Source organism: Haliaeetus leucocephalus, unplaced genomic scaffold (assembly GCF_000737465.1).
Source record: "Haliaeetus leucocephalus isolate CR32 unplaced genomic scaffold, Haliaeetus_leucocephalus-4.0 Scaffold616, whole genome shotgun sequence".
NCBI lineage: Eukaryota > Metazoa > Chordata > Aves > Accipitriformes > Accipitridae > Haliaeetus > Haliaeetus leucocephalus.
Window position 1 is genome coordinate 4,319,096 of NW_010973052.1, and position 22,051 is coordinate 4,341,146.

General features: G+C 39.3%; 1 protein-coding gene across 1 annotated transcript in view; it reads right to left on the reverse strand.

Moving 5' to 3' along the window:
• Window positions 1–22,051, reverse strand: part of FAT3 (FAT atypical cadherin 3) — a 347,829-nt gene that overhangs the window by 95,650 nt on the left and 230,128 nt on the right. The window contains exons 5-6 of the mRNA XM_010578241.1: window positions 11,033–11,347; window positions 8,868–9,078 (exon numbers count right to left, since the gene is read on the reverse strand). Of these exons, the coding sequence (XP_010576543.1) occupies window positions 8,868–9,078; window positions 11,033–11,347 (526 nt within the window). The remainder of the gene's footprint in view (window positions 1–8,867; window positions 9,079–11,032; window positions 11,348–22,051) is intronic.

The window sequence follows — 22,051 nt, forward strand, 5'->3', positions numbered from 1 at the left end:
GCAGCAGTGGGAAAACCCTCCTGAGCCTCAGGTGAAAGAAAAAAAAGGAAAAAGAAAAAAAAAATCTATTAAAAAGTAAGGGAAAACCATAAATAATTTCAGATTAAAGGGTTACAGGATTTCTCAGCCATAGCTATAGTTTATAAATTAGAATCACTCATTATGTTCAAAAGTAAAGCACACACTCCCTGCTGCTAAGCTGCTTCTTACTCACTCATCTATAAAGTGGAATTTATTATGAGATGAGTCTGAAATTTGTGGAGGCTGGGGACAGGGAGAGGTGGAACACAACACTGCTGACAAACGAACTCTTAAGGTATATTCATCACACAGCAATGCGATGCCACTAGCTACAGTCTCTGACAACCCAGTTCTACAAAGCAGAAAAGGCTTTCAAACCCCACTGGTTATAAAACTTGTGTACGAGCTGCTCAGACCTCCTGAGATTAGATCCACAGGTAGAAAAACATCCGTTCCATTGACTTAGCTCTCATGCAATATATATAGAGAGATTTATATTTGAATGGCTGGTGTATTATCACAAAATGGCTCTCATTTTAGGGCTGGGGACAGAGGAACGAAGAGGACAGTCTTCCTTGCTCTACCACCAAGCCTTGCATCTGGCATGGTTTGCTGACCAACAACTGGTATTATTCTCAGAAACACTCATGCATTTAGTGAGAGGAAAAAGGTTTTGGCATTCCAAGAAGTTGAAGATTAGGAGGAATCACATGAAATCGCATCCCCTGAATTCCTTAATGTGAAGAAACCCTCACTTCTCACTTGTCTCTACCTCTTGCACAGGCTATTGTAAAGAAAGTGTAAGTTAGAAGAAGCACTGTCCGTATCTGCCTTGCAGGCCATTCAGGGATGGGGAGAGGAAAGGGGCAGGAGGAATAAGAGCGCGGGTGTCCTATGCAAAGAAAAGGCAGGATTGGTGAATGTCTGCCCACTGAAATGATCCAAACGTAGTTGTTTCAGATGTGCCATCAGACTTCCCTCTGCTGAATATATATATATGTACATATATACAGCTCTGAGCCTAATAGATGCATTGTGGTTTTCCAGGAAAACCCTGACACTGGATCTACTGTGATTTATAGTGGATAGAAACATTGCTTACTCCCTAACCTCTTTCTGCAAGCCCAAACTGCGTATTTTTCTCAATAGATATATAGTTATATAGTTAACACTATTTGACACTAGAAAAAAAAAGCATAATTGTCCTTGACATTTAAGCAATAGCAAGGTATTTGGACATTGATCATATCTTCAGTGTTTGATTTTTTTTTTTTTTTAAAGTTAGTCTGGAAGAAAAAGATGCAGTCTCCCAATTAATGTTTTAAATTGATTTACTTGAGAAAAATCATACCATGAAAAACAACTCTGAAAAAAAGCCTCCTTTGAAGAAAAGGGTTTGAGATTCTTGCAAGGAAATCTCTGCTGAAATGAAGCTAGCCTTGGGACAGTAGGCACTTTACAAAGAGAATGTTTCATAACCATGAAAACAACATGAAAGTCTATACTTCAAGATGCTTAATAACCATCTTAATGAGCAATCAAAAATTATATGCTATCAACTGGCATACGCTTCCAAAGAAACCCTGCCTTTAAAACTTCCAAGAAGTAACATGGAAGGATTAGCCATAAATGTTTTAAATACTCTTCCCCTGTTGGCTTAGAGCTGGGGTGCAGGGCACTATGTAGTGTATTGCAAATACACTGACTTCTTCAAGACATTTTCATTAAATGGAGTATATTCTTCCCCTAAAGTAGGAACTGAATCCATCATAGGAGTTTTTTATATGTTATTCACATCTTCCAAAATGGTCTAGTGACAAACAAATAAATCTTGGTTGCCAGCCATCCCAATCTGGACTACACTTGTAACTAACCAGGCAATGCACTTTATTTTACATTGATTCATTTTCTATTAAACAAGGCAGAAACTGCATCAAACACTGAGACAGAGATGGCTCAGAGAACGTCCTGCTGTGAGATTTGTGATCATAATCTCTTTTGGAGTGAAATCCTGATTTATTCCAGATTCAGTCTGGTACATTTTAACAGACCATGGTCAGGTGAAGAACCACTCAGATGGCTGAACATCTGGGAGTATTACCTGAGATACTGGGTCCTGCCTCTCATCGGGAGTACTAGAGGCAGTCTGGAAATGCTTTGCACTGCTCCTCGGCCTTCATATACCCTAAAACAGGTCTTCGTATGTTGAATGCTTCTGAAGTTGCTCTTAAGCACTGAAGAATCATTAATGATTAGGTATAAATGCTAAACTCTTCTTACAGATGTGTTAAGTCTATGCAAGGCCTGCTACGAAGCACCCAACACAATTATCTTTGCTAGACGGGTGCTGGAGGGACACAGAGAGAGAGAGAACGTTCTTGTGTAAAAACAAACAGGACTCTTCTCTTAAAAACTCCTGGAGCTGAACTATTCTGGGAACTCCACGTGAAACCACTTCCTTCCGAAGGTGCTCGTGTTGAGGTTGGAGGGCTGAGCCCGTAGGAGGTGACAGTTGAGAAGGTGTCAGCTTCACACGTTTCTGGGGTACTTGAGGCTGCTTTTCGAAAGCATGCTGCTGGGTAACTACCAGCCCTTTTGAAGCGAGCTCATCTGCAGTGCTGTAAGCTCCCGCAGTATCAGTTTTACCAATGTTACTGTCGGCCATTTAACATTTTCTTTGATCACGATCTTAGGATGAAAGGGGACTAAGGATGATGAAATTTTGTTCAGCTGCTCAGTTTTATTAATGTGAATTTTTATTACTTATTCCATTTTCCAACATATGGCACATGCTTTCCTTTTTATTGTCTACTAAAACCTGCTTTCAGATACAAGATATGTAGAAGCTGTCTTTGCTAATGTGCTTGCAATTGCATTAGGAAAGAAATATTTCAAATGAAGATAATACATTGTGAGTTCCTCGGGCACTTTGGGAAAATCAAAAATAAAGAAGGCAAGATGACTGAACCGGCAAGTTGGCTAGACAGGTTGTCCTGAGAAAGCATTTTAACACTGAATGACCTCAGAAAGATGTGGATTAGCCATTGTTTGTAATACCATTGCGGGCGAAGACATAATGCTGATACATCTTCAATACAGATTAAAGACCTCCCTTAAAATACTCTGATTAAACTGAAGCACTTAGAGTGGGATTTCATGAAAAGTCCACATCTACTTGCAATGCCATCTTTGGATGAGAAGATTTATCATGTTAGGATGACATAAATTCATCCAGAAAATGCTTTTTCTCTCTAATTGACTGTTAAGATTCCCGAAGACACCTAGCACAGAAAATCTGTGCCAATTTTAACTTTGGACACCTAAAGTTAAGTGAGATGATTTCCACCCTTACTTTCTTGAGATTGAACTTAATGCTCTTGCATAAGCCCTGGAAGCATTATATTTCTACAACTAGGAATTTTTTTTTATGTTATCTGAAAGCATGTTATAGTTTATATAGGATTTTCCAATATAACTCTACCCAATTCCAGCTGTTATCAAACTCAGGACGGCTGTAGAAACAGCCTCTGGTACAAAAGATCTTATTAGTTGGCCCTCACTCCAGCTTTGTGAGACCTTTCTAGAACAGCCCTAACTTTCAATTTAAGAGATGCTCTAGTATGGTCAAGGAGATCTCGGGAAATTGAACAGAGACACCTCTGAGCCAACAGACTATAGGTTGTGTTCTTGGTATAGAGTAGCCCTGGTTACATTTTCTGGCTGAATCTGGAATGTTACCTTTGTTCTTAGCTTGTTTCTTGGCTTCATAGTCACTATGAACGTATTTTTCTTCTGACAAAAGTCCTGTATGCTTTGGAAAGAATTAATTCTCCTTTTAATAAAAAAGATAGATTAAAACCAAATCCAAACACTGAACCTTACATGACTAACAGGAGATGATCTTCTGATGTAAAGCTTACCACTCATATGGTGCAATGGACAGGCCAAGGAAAACTTCCTGAACTGTTTAAAGAGGTTTCTAGAGGTCAGCTAGAGAATTTGCCTAAAGCAAGATAAAACGCAGAACTTGCATTCCCACAGAATGTGGGCTCTGCATCTCCATCCCTTTTGAATTTCAGTGTTGGTTTTTTTATTTTCAAGCACATTCCGCTTATATTTTGACTATTGCATTTGCTGCAAGCAATGAATATTTTTTCATAGTGCTCTTCCTAGATGGGATTCCTTTTTGGGAAGACAATGAGCCTCCCTATGTTCCTATCAGCTGCTGATATGCAGTTTAAGATGGGATTATGCTGCTGTGAGAAATTATTTTCTCCTCTGAGAAGAAAACAGGTCAGCAAATCTGGAGGACTTGTAGGCAAATGAATCCCATGTGAGGGCCTTTTCCCCTCTTTTCCAGTGGAACGATCCAGAATAGTGGGATTGCATATGCATCTTAGAAATATCTGATGACTGTGGAGAATCGGACTTGTTCAGTCTTTGATGCAAAGATGGATCACACTGAACTCTGGGAGGACATCCCCAAATCAAATACAGCTAAAATCTGGCAAGAGTCTTCCTTCACTGGTAAATAGGAAAGAACACACATGCTCCATGTTCAAACTTAACAAAGCCAGGATATACTGAGATCCTCACACAAGTCTCATTTGGCCTACCATGCCATGATGGACAAGTGGAGAAGAACAGAAATACAGGAGATGATCTAATTTAGAGAATAGTCCTCAAAAACACATTTTCTCAGGGCAGAGAAGATTCTTACTTGTCTTGTCCCAAACTAAACTAACAACACCAAGGAGAGGGATGATAAATTAGGCCAATTGCTACAATTCTCACATTGCTCAGAGCAGACAATCAGAGGAAAATGCAGAAAATTATCACCCTGAAACTCAAAAGTGAGTCTAAAGTGCCACTATTTTCAGGAAAAGAAGCAAAGCCAAAATTTCCAATTTTTCTGTTTTCAAAAAAGATTAAATAAACTTAGCAACTGTCTTGAGAAATACAAATTCAACTACAGGCTTTTGTTAATCATAACATCATAAATATTAGTAACATGACATGCAAATATTTATTCTTTTATGTACTATATCATGCTAAGAAGAAGAAAATAACGCAGACTGAATTTTCAGATAAAACTATTTTAAGGAGAGTCAAAGCCTTGGGTTTGCTGCTAAGAAGCTGAAGGTAAGGGCATAAAAAAGCAGAAAAGAAATCAGAAAGCTATTTTAGATAGTTGTCAGAGAAGATAATTCAAAGGAGGCTAGGGAGCTACATGTTTTCGACATTAATGAAAATTTGCAGCACTGTGAATTAAAAGGAGAATTAATTAAAATTAAAGATATTAAAATTGTTGCCATTAAGCACCCTTGATAAAAAGTTCTGTCGTGCTTTTAAAGTTTGGCTGCTCTTATAAAGGCATAGGCTGGGGGAAGAAAGAAAGATAGAGAGAGGCCTGTTTGGAGAATCACAGAGATGTTGTGCAACATGCTACTTAAGCAAAAACTAGCACCATGCAACTTAGCTCCAGTGTCAAAGTAGTCACCACACCATTCCCACCACTAACAAAAGAAGAGACAGAGAGGGCTCAATTTACCTGGGAGAGATAAAGATCTCTGACTTATTTTGGAGTTCGCATCAAAAATTAGTTTCTTATAAATGACAGAATAAATTTAACACAACTGAAACAACCTATGTTCATGTCCTTCACATTGTGAGATCTGCATGAACTGAGAATGGCGTTGAATGCAGTCTGAAAACAGAAACCAGGTATGACATCGCAACCATTCCCAATTAAACAAACAAACAAATAAACAAACAGATATGTATCCCATTCCTCTCTAGTCCATGGAGGGAAGATGATGTCCCTGCCTGCAAGGCACCTTCCTCTCTTGGAGCTGATTAACTCAGGAACTTAAACACTTACTTAAAGCGGATATAATTTAGGCGCAAATTAGATGCTGAAGTTAGGCAGACAGCATAGCCAAACTTCATCTGCCCTCCCTCCATTTTTTTAGCTGGGAGAAAGTGCATGTTACGCATTTAAAAAGAGGTGCTTTGGAATTCCAATGCCCATTTAGTTTGAAAAGGTCATAAACATAAAGGTCAAGCTGCAAACTCTGTATTAAACCATGCCTCTACATAAGCCTTCAGGGCTTTTGTTGACGTTACTATGAACTGTGCACCAAGGTTCAAAATCACAAAATACCAGATGGAGCAGGTTCAAGTCTAGGTTTTACAGCAGCACAGGAACCATCTCTTGCATCAGCAGTCCCATACAGCTTTCCATACGTGACAACTAACTTCTCCTAATAACCCATGCCTTTCATTGGGCTTTTCAGCACTAGACCTCAATGTTCCCCCAAAAGGAAAGTATCAACTTCTTTTTTTTCCACATGATGATATTGAGGAACAAGGAGAAAAAGTGTTTTTTGATAGTGACACTGACTAAAGGGCAGCAAAGATAATCTAAATATACAGTGCTCTGTATATAAACCTCTAAGGGTGGCTTTTGTCTTTGCATCTTGTATGCAGAGCATCTGGAACAACAGGGTCTTCTGCATGCCTGGGACTGTTGGCTATTCCTATTGCAGAAATGGGTGCTGTTGCTAGTGCTATTATTTGTAACAGCAGTAATATTTAATGACAACATCCATATGGTAACAGTAGTGAACTGGACGGTCAGGGTCACTGATTTCTCATTAAGTCTAGGGAGGCTCTGTCTCCATGACCCTCTGCAGTGATGCAGCATCTTGCAGCATCAGGAGCTACAGCCTATAGGGAAACTATTAGAGTTGTTTAAATAGCAAAAATCTTCTAAACAATTTGAACTATTTTAGCCATAAAGGTCACATTAAATGACAAATTGAAGGCTTAAATTTCATAATGCTCTCCCCATCATCTCTGTTTGGTAGGCAAAAATGAAATATTATTATAAGATGTTGTTTGATTGCAAGTAACTCTAATAATGTAAAAGAATGCAGCGGAAGAGCAGGGGCTTCTCTCAGTGCTTAATAGAGGCAGCATTTTAATAAGAGTTGGTGAATTCACCAAGGAAAGGACCAAAAGGCTGTGAAAGGCAGAGGAGTCCGGCAAAAGGTTCAAATGGGAAAAAAGTGGCAATAACATCAATAAAGATGGATCTCTCCCAGGAGGAAAGTTAGGGTCAGTGAGGAAGAGAAAGGGAGTGTAAACAATAGCTAATAAATTGCATGTAGCATACTGAAACAACCAAGGGAATGGGAGGAAAACTGTAGGGAACATGTACTGTCCTTCCCCAGGGGCTAGCAGGAACCCCAGAACGTGATAACAGATTTGGGTTTGATTTTAACGTGGTTGTCACATCAAAAACCGTGCCACAAATTCAAAGAGGAAATGTTGCTGCTTCTGTCTTTCAATATTTCAAATTGGCAATAAAAGGTGGATGAAAATGACTCTGACAGACCCTTTCTCTTGTGGTCCTTGTCCTTCCTGTTGGCTAAACCCATCCACAAATAGCTACGCTGAAATGACAGCCAGGCTCAATCCCTGTAAATAAAGACTGCTGATGCACCCTTTCCACTAAGTCTGTGGCAAAGGCTTTTTGTTTCTCTAATCTTTCATACAGTATTTGCTTTAAAACCCTTCATTTAAACAACACCACTTTGTGCAGACACAGTGTTTTACACCCAAAGGTATACAAACATTATGTACAAGTACCTGCAAATATTAAGTAGCACAGTAACTTTGCAGGGTCGTCGTGCTGCTGGGGAACATCTCATTTTGTAGCTGTTAAACGAGTTATATTAAATGATATAACTGAATCAGCAGCAGAAGCAGGGAGGAAATGCTTAGGAACATTGACTCCTGTTTCTCCATTGCAACTAAGTGAGACCCTCTCTACTCCTTGTCTTTTTGGCAGCTACATCCTTAGTGGCATTTCCCTGCGATTTTAAGACCATTATTTCTATGGCTTCTCCTCCTCTTTGCTAAGGATATGTCTCCTTCCCTATTTTTATAACCAATTTTATGTAAGGCAATTTTGTGGTTGAAATCTCACATCAAAACACATTTCTTTTTCAGCTTGCATTCAAGACAAACTTTTGGTGGCTCCATTTGTAACCCATATGTTGATGCATCCCATTCTGTTTCACAGTTAAATGGATGGCACTGGACTGTGAAAAGTTTGAATTAATTATTTGTGATAAACTGCGGAAAATCCGTGAATAAAATGATAATAATTGGACACAAATACGGTAAAAGCTGTCATAGAAAGAAACGCAGCACATCCATGTGTCGCATCGCATCCTGTCACAGGCATTTATGAAAAATGTAATATAAATTGTCTCAAAGAACTTGCAAAAATAAAAGGCAGCCTGGATAGTTGTATTTTAGCAAATGTGTTTGCACTAAGGGTACCTTCTGTTGAACAGTTCTGCCCACAAGCTGTCTGTAGAATATAGAACATCTCTCGAGCATGCTTGCCACCTTGAAGCAGGGCAGTCGGAAGCAGAAAAAAAAGAACAGAATGCAGAAAAAAAGGTGAAGAAAGAGAGAAATGAGGGACAGCAAGTCTAAGTACCATAAATACATTTAGAAATGAGATTAGCAAAGTATGACAATAGAATTTAAATGACAGACAACATTAAGATTGCAGTAAATAACATAGTATGAAAAAAACAATTCAGCCATACAGCGCTCTTTTTTCAGCTTAGCTAAAGAGTCATAACAAAAGCAGGAATATTATTATTATTGTTATTGCTATATTAAAATAGCGTTTTCATTTCAGCATTACAAAAGTGGGTTCAATTTGGGGGGGGACAGTTTGTAGTTAGTTTTCTTGCTCTCAAAACCACACATCCATATGCTTTGCTTCTGAAGCGTCCTTCTCACACCACTGGCTCCCAACTTACCGACAATATCAAACCAGAGAGGAATGTTAGATGGCTGCACAGAGACCACCCCGACTATTTCTGTCACTTTATCGCTTTCCATGACGGTGAAGTTGTAAAAGGGTTCATCAAAAGTCAGGGGCACGGGCGAGGGCGCAGGTTTTTTTATCCACTCAATATGGAGGCGTGCCGTTGAAGATTTTTGGGGCCGACCATTGTCCACTGCTTTTATCTGGCAGGTACAAAGAAGAGAGGACTCAGACTGAGCATCCCAGCTTGGCAGTTCAGACCTAATTCCATCGCATGATGATGACTGCTTGGAAAACGGCCATTGTAATCGTCTACGTAAAATCCCGTGAAAAAAGAGGAGGATAAGCTCTTATTTCTCAGTTCTATTTTTTTTCCATTACACTGACTTTTCACTGAAAAGACTGATTTTAAACTGACATGTTTTGTTTTAGAAATGCTGGTGCAAGGCCTCCTGGAGATGCAGTTCAAGTGCTCCCCACACAGATCCTCCTCTCCAGAACCAGCGTCCCTCTCCAATTTCATCTTCCACCCAGTTCCCCTTGCAGCAAAGCTGTGAGCTTTATAATGACCCTGTGGGACATCGTGCACTTGCGAAACATGCTCACCCAGACCATGTTTGATTGCTTTTAAATGACATCTGTATTGCAGATAAGACTGGTATTCCTCATATTGTCTTCTTCAAGATCTTTAATTGAGTTAAATAAGTTTCAGTTCATTTCCCCCATTCTCCAAAATAAATATAATTTAAAATTTTGCTATATTTATTTTCCTTGCTTTCTCCTCTCTGTCATGTTCATTAAGAATTGCCCAGCTTGGTGCTAATTCTTCTTACTATAATGTCCTCTAGAGGGATGGATAGACTTGATATTTGCCTGGCAGGCTTTATGGTTTTAGCATAGCAAAGGCAAGATGAGCAGCAACAAACATTGGGCTTAAGGAAAGGGAGAATGTAGGTCACAAAATGGGTGCTTTAGTGAATAACATCAATGTCAATTAAAGGGTTTTTCTTTTAAAACTAAAGGAAATGTTTCTGGCTGTATAGGACCACTGGTGTAAATATGTTGTTACTATGCTTGTTAAAAATGGGAAATATTTTCCTGAAATACCATACCCTATTTCTTTCTCTGGAAATGTGTTAAGTGGGTTTGGTGCTAACACTCGCCACCCTGCTCCATTCAAGGCGGGCAGGCCTTTAGTGAAAAGATGCTGAGGGTGTGACGAGCAGTGTCTAGGTAGAAAACCTTCAGCTGTTGCATTGTAATAAGGGCCAGATCCCAGACGTGACTTCCAGCTCTGCACAGGGAAAGGTGCTCACTCACCCAGAGGGTGCTCTATTCTGATTACTAGGTATTTCTCAATATTTTGATATTTATTCATTTTCTTGTCACAGTTTCCAACCCTATGAAGGTATCCCAACAGAGACCCGCTACTGTAAGTGACATCGCTTCCTTTACTATGGGCCAGAACATGGACGTCTGACTTTTTTTTGTCAACTCCTTAACTACAACTTGTTGGCTTATTGCTGTAGATGAAGAGTGCACATTCAAGTCTTATATTGCTTTATATCAACACCATCACTTTCTATTCTTTCTTTCTTTGATCTTGTCTATATGGTTGGAGTTCTGGCAAAGTATTTTAACTGAGATTTCTTTTAACTGAAATTGCTGCCATACTTACGCTCTTTAATGTGGTGAGAAGGGTACTACAACACAGTACACAGTACTCCTCCTCCCTGAAGCCCCCTAAGTTGGACAGTACAAAGACCTTTCCATGAGGGCAAGCAATTGTGTCTACACAAAAGGTGAATAACCATTTGTAGCTGTATCTGCCCAGTTCAACACGATACAGCTTTGCGAGCAGACAAGCCCTTAGTCTTCATTTCTGTGTATTCAAGAGAACAACTTACGCCAACAATTTGCAAGTTGACTGAACAGTCCAAGAATAGTTCACTGCATGCAATAGCATAAACGCTCTCTCAGACTCAACTTTTTTTGGCAGGAGTTGTATGTGAATACTAGATTTCTTAATACAGTCAGATCTTACATACAGGTCATACATTAAACACAGTCACGTATCACTCTTCATACAGAAGGGCCTTCTTCTAAAGAAAAAGTCAGTCAAATCACGGGTTTGTATGTCGATGGAAAAGCACTTACTGTTAAGATGTCATAACTCCCTGCTGTGAACTGCTTCCTGGAAGAAACCATCCCTGTTTTGGGATCAATAAAAAATTTCCCATCATCGTTTCCATCCACAATGCTGTATGAGATTTCTGCATTAGGGCCTTCGTCTTTGTCAAAAGCAAAAGCTCTGTAGATTGGCTCCCCTCTTTTCTTACGGTCCCTCTCTGGCAGCTTGATCTGATAGACTTTCTCCGGAAACTGAGGTTTATTATCATTCTCATCCAGAACCTGGACCACCACCCAAACGGAGGACTGCTTGGGAGATGTGCCCCCATCTGAGACGGTTACCTGGAAAACAACAGCACCAGAGGTTACTCTGAATAGGTACAGTGGGACTTCATAAACTGGAAAAAAGATGAAACGTAAGCAAACACCCATCCCTTGCCAAACAAAACCTGCAGTTCACAAAATCTTCTGTGTACACAAGATATGCTCACTATAAACATGCTCAGTGCCTAACTCAGATATGCCCACAATGGCAATACAGGAATTCGGAAGACTTTTTACTTTTGAGATGAACGTGGAACGGGGAACCTCCAGCCTAGGAATCTATTTCTCAAAACATAAAATCCTTTTATCTTAAATGCTGCAAGTTTATCCCAGAAGAGAGAACTGGAATTAAGCCATTAAGCAGGATCCCTGCTTTTTTGCAAACATATTTTAAAGTTTCTTCAGTCATGCAATGAATTTGAAAGATACATTTCTTCTTAAATCGTAAAAGAATCTCTGTCACTTTTTTCCCATTAATTATTTGGAATTTCTTAAACAACAAAAGGATTTCTGTCAGTTCTTTTCATTCATTACCTGAGATGTGACAGCTCATTAATTCCAAAACTGCTTTATACGATTGTAAGGGGCACAGAGAGGCAGGTAGCAAAAAATTTATGCTGCATTATATAAAGAGCGTACTGTGCTGCCAGAAACACGTAAGAAATAAAATCTTTGAGACAAAAGTTAATTAGTAATTTAGCTGAAACTTTAACAGAATTACTAATAATTTTCAGTCTGAAACACTGTGAAAATGAAATGATCCAAGATCAACAAGCACTCAAGAGATTTAATAATATGCCTTCAAAATGTAATCAATATGTTTCAAAATTCTCCCTCAATATTTCGATTGCAGTTTTTTAAAGAGAAAGAAATACGGCAGAAAGTTATTTCTGTTTGCATGAAGTTCAAATTTCACTTTCAGCTACATATGCTAACATGCCAATTCCCACAGTAGCAATTTCTGATGATAGTGATCCAAGATATTACATACCCTTCCCTACTCATACCGATCATTGCGCATTGATTGCTTTGCCGGTTAACTCCTCAATGCTTTATTTTTCCTTAAATTTTTCTGTGTTCAATCGCAAATCATACAGTCCTGATGTCCAATCCCTAGGCAAAGCAAAATTTTCTGGGAATAATGTCCCTTGCCATTGTCCCCTCCTTACGACAAGAAGCCTAAACTTAGCGTAATCCTGATTTAGTTATTAAGATCAGCAGAGAAACCACAACATTTTCTATGATAAAGCTAAAAGACCTTTTCCATTTCCTGTACTTATACTTTTAAAAACTGATGCAGTGGAAGGGAGCAGACTGACAGCCTTAGGAACCGAAACCCTTTATTTACAGAAAAATAAATGGTATGGCAATATATAGTGGCAACGTAAACCCCCCCAAATCAGCCCATAACTCCCTTGAAGAGGGGACCCTGTCCTCCCAACAACACATATCAGCCTCAGGCTTCTCTCTCCTAAGACTGTCACCAGGGTTGGCAATTAGCACTTGTTGGGATCCCCGCCTCGTGCCGGGGATGACTGTCTGCTGAGAGCTGGACGGGGACCATCGCCATCCTGCAAAGCCACCAACGCGCCATCTGTCCGTCCCCACCAAGGGGGTGCGGGGACGGGACCCGCGGCTCGTTACCAGCGTACTCAGCCATCCAGTTCCCACCCGCACACTTTCCAAAATAGCATTTATAACGCCGAAAGGCTGCACACGCGGCTGCGAATCCGCCTTTCCACCCGGTGAGAGAGACACTGCCGGGGACCTCAGCCTCCCCACTTCACCGCTCCGGGAGAACCTCAGAGCTTCTGCAGCAAACAAAAAGCCGATTCTGCCAATTCGCCTATTACAGGCTTTCAGCAATAAACAACTTTTGCCCCACTTGGAGGCTTATAACTCTCTATTTCTGTTCTAGGCCGGTCCAACTGGCCAAGCTCTAGGCAAGAGCACAGGTTGACAAAGAATAAACTTTTTCAGGATTTCTCCTGACTCCACAGATAAAATAATCAATGATGCCAGGCAGTACAGGCTGTAGTACACAGGAACAATTGGAGACCCGCTTATTTAAATGCTCGTCAAAAATACCAACAGAAAGCTTTTTTTTGGTGTAATGTTCTTAATGCATAGAAAATACTAGCAAGATTCAGGAAACTCTTGTTGTCTGAACAGAACATCACTCAGCCTTTTAAAAAAAAAAAAAGACATTTTCTTCAACCTCATAGCAGTTATCTACAAAAAAAGGTGGTGGTGGGAGGAGATTTTAAAAAGTTTACAACTAATAATGATAATAAAATCTCTGAAAACCACAGCAGTAAAAACAGTCAAGTGACTATGATGAAAAACCTACTTAAGTCAAGAGACTGCTCAAGAAGCGAAGCTGTCCTCCTGTCTTACCAATACACAGTCTCACAGTTTGTTAGGTTACTGCTGAAATTCTGACTAACATGGTGGTGTGGCAGTAAATACGTGCATGCGTTTGTTTGTTTTTGTAAGGCCAAACTTGTGGGAAATCCGTTTAATAACAGAAAAGTTGCACTGAAAATATTTGCTGACAGCTAATTGAAAATAGTAATGGATATAACACGAAATGCCAGCTAATTAACAGAAATTAACATAGAAGGCCTGAAGTTAGTCAATTCTACTCTGTCTAAAACTTTATGTCCCCAGAGAGGAAAATGTTATGTACCAGCTAAGCCTTTTTCTCTGGGTGACACTCAAAACTTTTCAAAATGACAGGTTCCAGCTCGGCTCAAAGAGCTCTGAGTGCCAGACACAGGAGCTGAAGTGTGAGTTAAAGCTCTCTCTTTGCAGGCATGTAAATTAATTAATTAAGCCGCCCTCACACCAGCGATGTGATTATTTCCCTAACTGTAAATCCGTGCCCTGGCTGACCCCTCTTTTTTGCTCCATCAGCCTGACCCCAGCCTGGCTTTTCAGGTTGCAGCTATAAACAGGGTAAAAGAGCTGCAAAAATTTCCTCTGCCGCTACAGAAAAAACCTCCACAACAACGCATTCGAACAAAATAACAAATTGGTGCTAGTTCAAAATTGTTCCCAGACAAAAATGGGGAGGACCGGAGAGGTTGTTCAGTGCACAGCTCTGCAAATACTGTTTCCATCAAGACACTGAATCACACCAGCACTTAGGGGCCCCTCTAACCAAGGCAATTTTGATTCAAACATTACCACAGTTCCCAGCAAAATCCTTAAACAGCTGGAAATTACAGTGAAAAGTAACCAGGAGGGGAGGGAGGTTGGGACGTTTGTAGGACAAAGACACAAAAGCTAATTCACAGCTGGTATCTCTGGAAATGTGAAAGGCAGATGTGCAAGGCACAGGAGAGCTTGCCAGGAGAGAAGCTGTAATTCAGGACCAGTGAAACAGTTCTTTTGTTTAGAAACCTGCAGATGGCACGGTAGGGAAAAAAACAGAGAAGAAAGGTGATATAGATGAATGACAGACTGTCTCAATATATGCTTGTCAAGATGTGCCATCAAAAACCCAACGAGAGGCGAATGTCACAGTAATCAAGATGGGGAAATGGTGAGGACCAGAATTAAAGCTTTCCCAGAGGAGATGAGGCACAGATGCTTGGTCAGCACGTGCTTTCCTAAATGCCGAATACTTTCTCCAGTCTATGTGCCGAGTCTGGTATCCAGACACCATGGGTGCAGACATGCTGCTTCTTGCCCATGTGCAACCTGAGCTGGGCCGGCCACCTAATATCCCCCCTGCCCTTCTGGTTAGATATTGCTGCTCATGATGTGTCAACACAAACTAAACAGAGGATATGACCTCCCAAAGTTGGGATACAGCCATGAAAGCAGCTGAATTTTGACTCTCTGACCAACCATACAAAGCGTTGGTCCATTCACTAAGGGTGGAATATCTTAAAAGGAATGTGATGACACGTTTAATGGGGTCTGATGGCATCAGACAGGAAGAATAATATGAACTTTATATATCACTTTTATGGTGTAATCCTAAGCATCGCTGCTGTTTTCCCACAACCTACAGACAGCTCCACTGCAGCTTTCTTCATAAAATGAGCATTTTCTGTCAGGGATCTGCATTTACCCATTGGCTTTAATGTTTATGACTTTACTGAACCATGTCAGCCGATACACATATAGGTATTGGTTACCTGCAAATTTCTTTGCTAGAGTAACAACATTCACACATCCCTTACAATGCTTCCTTCAGCTGGATGGACTAGGAGAAGACCTCCTGAAATTCCCTCAACTTACATCAGACATGTTTTTCGAGAAAAACACACAAAAATATCTCCTTCTGCAGAGTATGACAAATTCAGTATAATAACAGGACTTTCAAAATCCAAGCAAGGCAAGTTCAATTTTTTCTGCAGGATCCACTTCAGTAGTTTTGGTCTATAGACATTAACTCTACCTTTCCTACAGGACTGAGAGATACTCTGTCATATTCATGTTTATGTTCAAGTCCACAGATCAGCTACAAAGAGATTTCCATAGCAGTGGACCTTCTCAGTGAAAACCAAGGTCAACACTTAACTGTTAGCGTACAACAGCTAATGTTAGATACGAAAATTTCTTCTTTTTATGACCATGGAGAAGACATGGAGGAGATGTCTGCTGTGAAAGTATTGGCTAAAACGCAGCGTCAGTCTAGCAGACCTCAACGCTGCTGACAAAAATCATTTTGCCTTGAGACAGTCCCTCCTCCTATGAATTGGACTGTGACACTTAACTGAAGAAGGTTTAGCTCTTGAATTTTTTCCGAATACGAATGCAACTGTGAGGACCACCCTCCTGAAGTAAAAGTACAATATTGAGTCTCATTAACAAAAGCTCATGACTTCCAAGATAATTATTAACTCAGCTGGAGAGAGTAGCTAGCAGGGATCTTACTTCAACAAGTGTAACAAGACAATCAGCAGGTGTTTAATGTGAGTTTATCAAGCCTTGAAAAGAACAAGAATCTTCTTCCATATCATTGCCTGGTAGGAGGAAGTACTCAGACTACCCAATTTTTAAAGTTAAGAGGAACTGCCACATTAGTGTCATTAGCATTGCAAAATGCTGAAGATGTCATATTTGCTTGTTTATTTTCGTTCGTGTGATAACTGCTTAATGCAAAAAGAGCGAGCTGAGATGCCTGCATCTCATCTGAGGAGTGTGCATAATGCGGTTTTCAGGTAAAAGTCTCTCCCTTCCCCCAACCAGAAGTGCCAATTTTGCTTCAGAAAACTTTAGAAAAGAGAATCTGGTTGAGTTACTGGAGACAGAAAAATGATCAAAGGGAGCCTGAGAGCTGAGGCATACCCCTGCTGTTAGTGACTAATGGGTTTGTTTCTTCTGCCAATGCGCAAACGAGCTGCAATACCTATTGTAAGAGTCTGGAATTCAGCCCAAGTAAGAGAAATAAAAGATTATAAAGGAGAGCTCATTGAGGGATGAATGGAACTTTAAAGTCAAATACACTGAATTACTATCTCTGCCTACTTCAGAGAGAGACTAAGTTTGCAGCTACATTCTTACAAGGAAATATTTTTTCTGAAATGCATGATATTACTGAACTACGCATTGGATTATTGCTACAAAGTGAAGGCAGCATAGCTCAAAGATATACAGAATAGGAGAGAAAAAAAGGTACATAAGTTTTTTGGGTTTTTTTTTAGTTCAACACAAATACTGAGTTAGCTGTAGCAAACTAGATGCCTTTTTCTTCTAATCCTTTACTTGGCAACTGTGGAAAACAAGTGGGCAGCTGCTTATTTTACTTCTCCTAATAGAACATAGTGCTGTCCTAAAAGACAAATTACTTCAACACTTCTTGTAGGAAAGAGTGCCAATCACATCAGTATGATCCATCTTTCCTTATTTCCCTTACAGGGTGCTAATCTGGGAACTCTTGTTTTCAATCATAAAAAAATTAATACATTCACTCTGGCCAGCTATGAGAAATAAATAATTTAGAGTACATTTTAAATACAGATCATCACTGACACAAACACTCTAGGTGGCTGATTAGGAAAGTCAATGGCTTCCAGCCACATTCAAGCTAGAAAGTGATGCATAATGGTCTGTTATACCATTTGAGAATTAACGATGACATCAGGTAATTTCAACACTGTATTGCCAAAAGACAGGAAGGAAGGAAGGAAGGCTTTTTCATTTGGAGTTAAATGCTCCCTGCAGTATCTGCAAACCTAAATATTAGAAGAGCGTGCTGAAGAAAGTCTTAGAGGCTTCAAATCTTAACTTTTGTCAGACTCACAGTACTGACACCAGTAGATGGTAACCAAATGACCTGGCAGAATGAAATATCACAATGGGTGACTTAAAGGTCCAGAAATACTGCTGCTGCTGCTACTACTACCACTACCACTACCACTACTACTACTACAACAACATTTATTCTGTGTCATACTTTATTCTGTGAGCTTTTTGAAAAATGAAACAGTAGACAAGAGTCATAAACTCTGAAAAAAGACTTATATTTTAGCTTTAGTAGCAACACAAGGAAGGATCTGCATAGCTCTTGACAGTGACTCTAAAAGAAAAACAGTAATTTTCCATGGGCATTGCTTTTGAAGTTCGTTACAGTTTAGAGATCCTGGAAACCTTTGTGCATCAGGCTGTATTTATAGCATTCTTCAATCAAAGCATGCTAAGCTAAATGCAGAACCAACCACTATGCCATTAAATTCCCAGGACAACAGAGCAGCCTGTCCTACGTTGAAAGAAACTGCTTTAGGCAATCTGAGAAAGTATCTCCCCCACTTTTCACTGAGTAAAAATAAAACTATAGTCCTCAGGAATGTCAAGCTCATATAATTTTGCTTTTGACAAACTGTAGATAAAACTTTGCCCAGAAGTGACTCTAAGCCGATCACTTTCCAGAAGTCCAAATGTGTCTCCTACTTCCATTGGTGGGGTTAAATACAGAAAACCTTCACCTCTACTGCCTAACAGTAGTGTGTAATCACTAATGATTTAGCAGAAATCATCTGGCAAGAAAAAGCATTGCTCAGCTAGGACTTTCCCTGACCTTCTAGGTGATAACACCACCACCATCAGAAGTGGTGCTTGAAACTGCATATATCATATCCCACGTTGAGCAGTTTGCAAAGTTTGTAACTAGAAGATTAGAAAATTTGAGGTGATCATAGTAGGAACAGCAACCTCAGTCTCCAAATAACAACTGTAAAGGTCTTTTGAGTGCATCAACTTCCTTTCTTTGTTCATGAGGCTACAATAATGAATCTTGCTACCCCAGCATATAATGAAGAAAAATTTGGAAAGCAGAAGAATACACTCCAAGTAATCCTGTGATAATATCTGGACCCAAGGACATTTACCCACCTTCAGACTGATCCCTTACAAACAAGATAAAGACTGATATGTGATTGCTTAAAAATAATTTTTGTAGGCATATGGAGCCTCTTTAGGAACAACCTATTACTAAACAGAAGTGTAACTACCCTCATAGTGTCTAAATGAGAAAGAAGATAAAAGTTGTGTATTGATCTTCACAGTAGACTTTGAAGGTGTTTAGCTCCTGCTGATAGTGAAGATTACAATCAGAGAGTTTTGTGAACAGAAAATGAGGAGTAGTCAAATCTGAGAATATTTCATTTCAAGCAGCTTTAAATAACACAAAGCTTGCAAATTAAGATATTTATGCAGTTTAATGTTAGCATTAATCTCTATGTCAATTGTAATTTCATTCATACCTGAGTATCTACTTCAGCCATTTGTGGATTTTGCTTTTCTTGTGATAAGAAACACCTGTGATCAAATATTGATAAGTTCCCCTCTACCAGATCTACCTCCACAGATAATGCCCTTCTTCAAAAATCTTATCTCAGCACTCAGGAAATACAGTAGCTCTCAGATTCTGTTTCTGTGCTTCAAAAGAGGTGTGCATCAACTTCTAAGCTTACTGCACTGCCCTTTTCTCAAATATTCAATTACCCTTCATTTTCTATCCACAAAGGTAACTTGACTCTCATCTTCACTATAAGCAGGAACCAAACACCTTCTTCAAAGTTTCCTCAAAATTATGAAGATTGTCACACGTCCCCAATCTTTTCTTTTTCATACTAGACAGTCAATATGTGTAATCATGTGAGAAAAACATTCTGGCTATTAATAAAGACACAAGATTTTGTCCATGCTTCCAAGATCTTTTCCTAATATCAATAATTTATTTTATGTTTTAATTATCAGCAGAAATGCTGAGCTCAAAAATATATACTGACATATTGCCAAAATTTAATCAAGCTATAGTACTAGTCACCATGGAGTTAATTAATCAAGCAGCAAAACGGTATATACTTTACATCCTTGCTTGGGTGTGCAGCTGTATCAGTTTGCAATAAAGGTCCCCAGCTATTCAAACTGATGGGAAATGAAGGTACAGCAACTCTTTTAGGAGAAACTCTCAAATTCGGTGCAGGTGATTTCCTATGTGTGGCAATAGCCCTCCATCTATTTCGCAGTAAGTCAGCAGCAGCGCTGCCTCATGCTAACGCGGGACGTGCTGTTGAAGGTCCTCTAAGAAGGGACATAGTAGGAGAAGCTTGCTCTGCCTGCCCTTAGAAATATTGTGGCATGCAGTTTCTTTTACAATAGAGTAATAACTTCAACTAAAACTTTCAGTCTTCAAAGGAAATATCATCTTCTCTCCTAAACTATACTATTAAAACTTACTTCTGAACAATTTTTGTCATGCCAACAGCCAGTGCCTTCTGATGTAGGATGAAACACCCTTAGGTGAGGCTCTGTGATGGTCAGTCTTGAAACAATACTGTTACCGCTAAGGAAGTAATACATTTATTTGGCCACCAATGAGATGAAAGATAGACATTGTAATTCCTTAAAGTTATTTACTTTATAGGTACCGCATATCCAAATTCTGCCCTGCTCTATGAAGCAGAACCAAGTATTTTCAAAAAAAAAAAAACCCGTTTTTTTTTTTTTTTTTTTTTTTAAATTGCTCTAGCAAGCAGCACTTAGTTGTGCTAACAGAGGATGACACCACCTTGTCCCTGGCAGAAAGGCAGATTAAGATGCATCCAGCCCCATCTCCAGCTCCTCCTCCAGCCATTTGTTCTTCCCCTGTCATCAGTTTGCAGGCACCTTCACCCGTCAATAAACTGTTGGTGCATCTGTGCTACGAACAGGGCTACTGAAATAATCAGGGTTTAAAACGAACTGCCAAAAGAAAACAAAATCCCCCAAAAGGCAGATGGTTAACGAGTGATGGCAGTGAGAGAGCAAAACAAGGAGAGGGATGCCAGGTCCCTAAGTCAGGGTGGGGGAAATTTCTTAAGACGTTTTTGCCACTGATGGAGAACGCATTGTGTAACTACAATTTTGGTGATGAATTCTGCAATTTCACTACAGATAGTAACTTACTTTCTGCACCTCCCCTAAAAAAAATCCCTACTGTAGAACACATCACTTACCAACAAGCCTTTGATCAATACCAAAGTAGGCAAAGCCAAAACCAGTGATGCCAAGATAAAAGACTTTGTGTCCTGTCAGTAATTGCTGAAAATATCCAGTTTCCATCTCACACTATTTTTCCACAATATGCAAGAAATAATGAATGCTCTCCATCCACACTTACATGCAAAACATTTCAAAGACAGTTTTATAGCTGATAGCCTGACAAGTAGCCTATGACATTTAAATGCAATTTAGTTTTTTCAGGGCAAAAAATGAAGCTTCTACAGTTTTATGTTCAAAATAAAGCTTACCAGTTAAAAACCTGATTAATAAAAAATGGATTTCTTAGCCAAGTAGAAAGTATATAAAATCAGACCTTTAAGGGGTACAGCTTGTTCCAAATTTTTGATCCTGTAGAGATATTCTAAATTTATAAAAGGCAAAAATGGACATTTTAGGCCTCAGAAATTTATCTGGCTTTAGTGAACTAAAGGAAGACACTCAGGAAGATTGCTGTGACCGTTTTCATTAATCTAAAAGGAAAAAATAAAGATGTGATTTTTTTTCTGATATTCATGTTATTCAATAGAAGTTTCTTTGGTTAGCAATGAGGTGCAAAGCAAAATTTTAATCAACTTAGAGGACAATATGATAGCAATTACTCATGCATGTTTGAATAAAGTAATTTTTGTAGTCAGATGAAGACTACATCCTAAAATACCAAACAAGCTAGTATAAAAATGCTCAGAAAATCAGTTTGAAAAGTAAAATAAGGTAAAGGAGATAAGCATGAATAAGGAGGTTGGTTGTTGGGGCTCTTCCTAAGGCAGGTTTTTTTAATGACAGTATCACCCTGTTTTTGTCAGACCAGGTTAAAGTAAAACACATCATTAATTGCTTTGATTTTAGCAATAAAAATTTCTACTTGACTTCTTGATGCCTACTTCACAACTTTCTGTGACAAATTAATTTTAGACAGATAATAAGCATTAATTGGGCCGTATTTAATCACAGTTTCATCTAATAGGCAACACAGACAAGCCTTATTATCTCAATCTCCACTTGTCTTCGATGCTAAGTGTCCTATAAATATCTACTATCCAGTTTACATTGACATGAGGTCAATTTTACAAGCTGGCTGAGAATCAGCATGAGATTATACACAGGGAAAAAAAAAATGCAGATTCTGATTTTGAAGCAAAACTCATATTCTTGGACTACTTTTTTACTTTTTCCAAATTCAGTTTCCAGCTTTGAAGAGTCAGCCTGGAAAATGGACTCGGG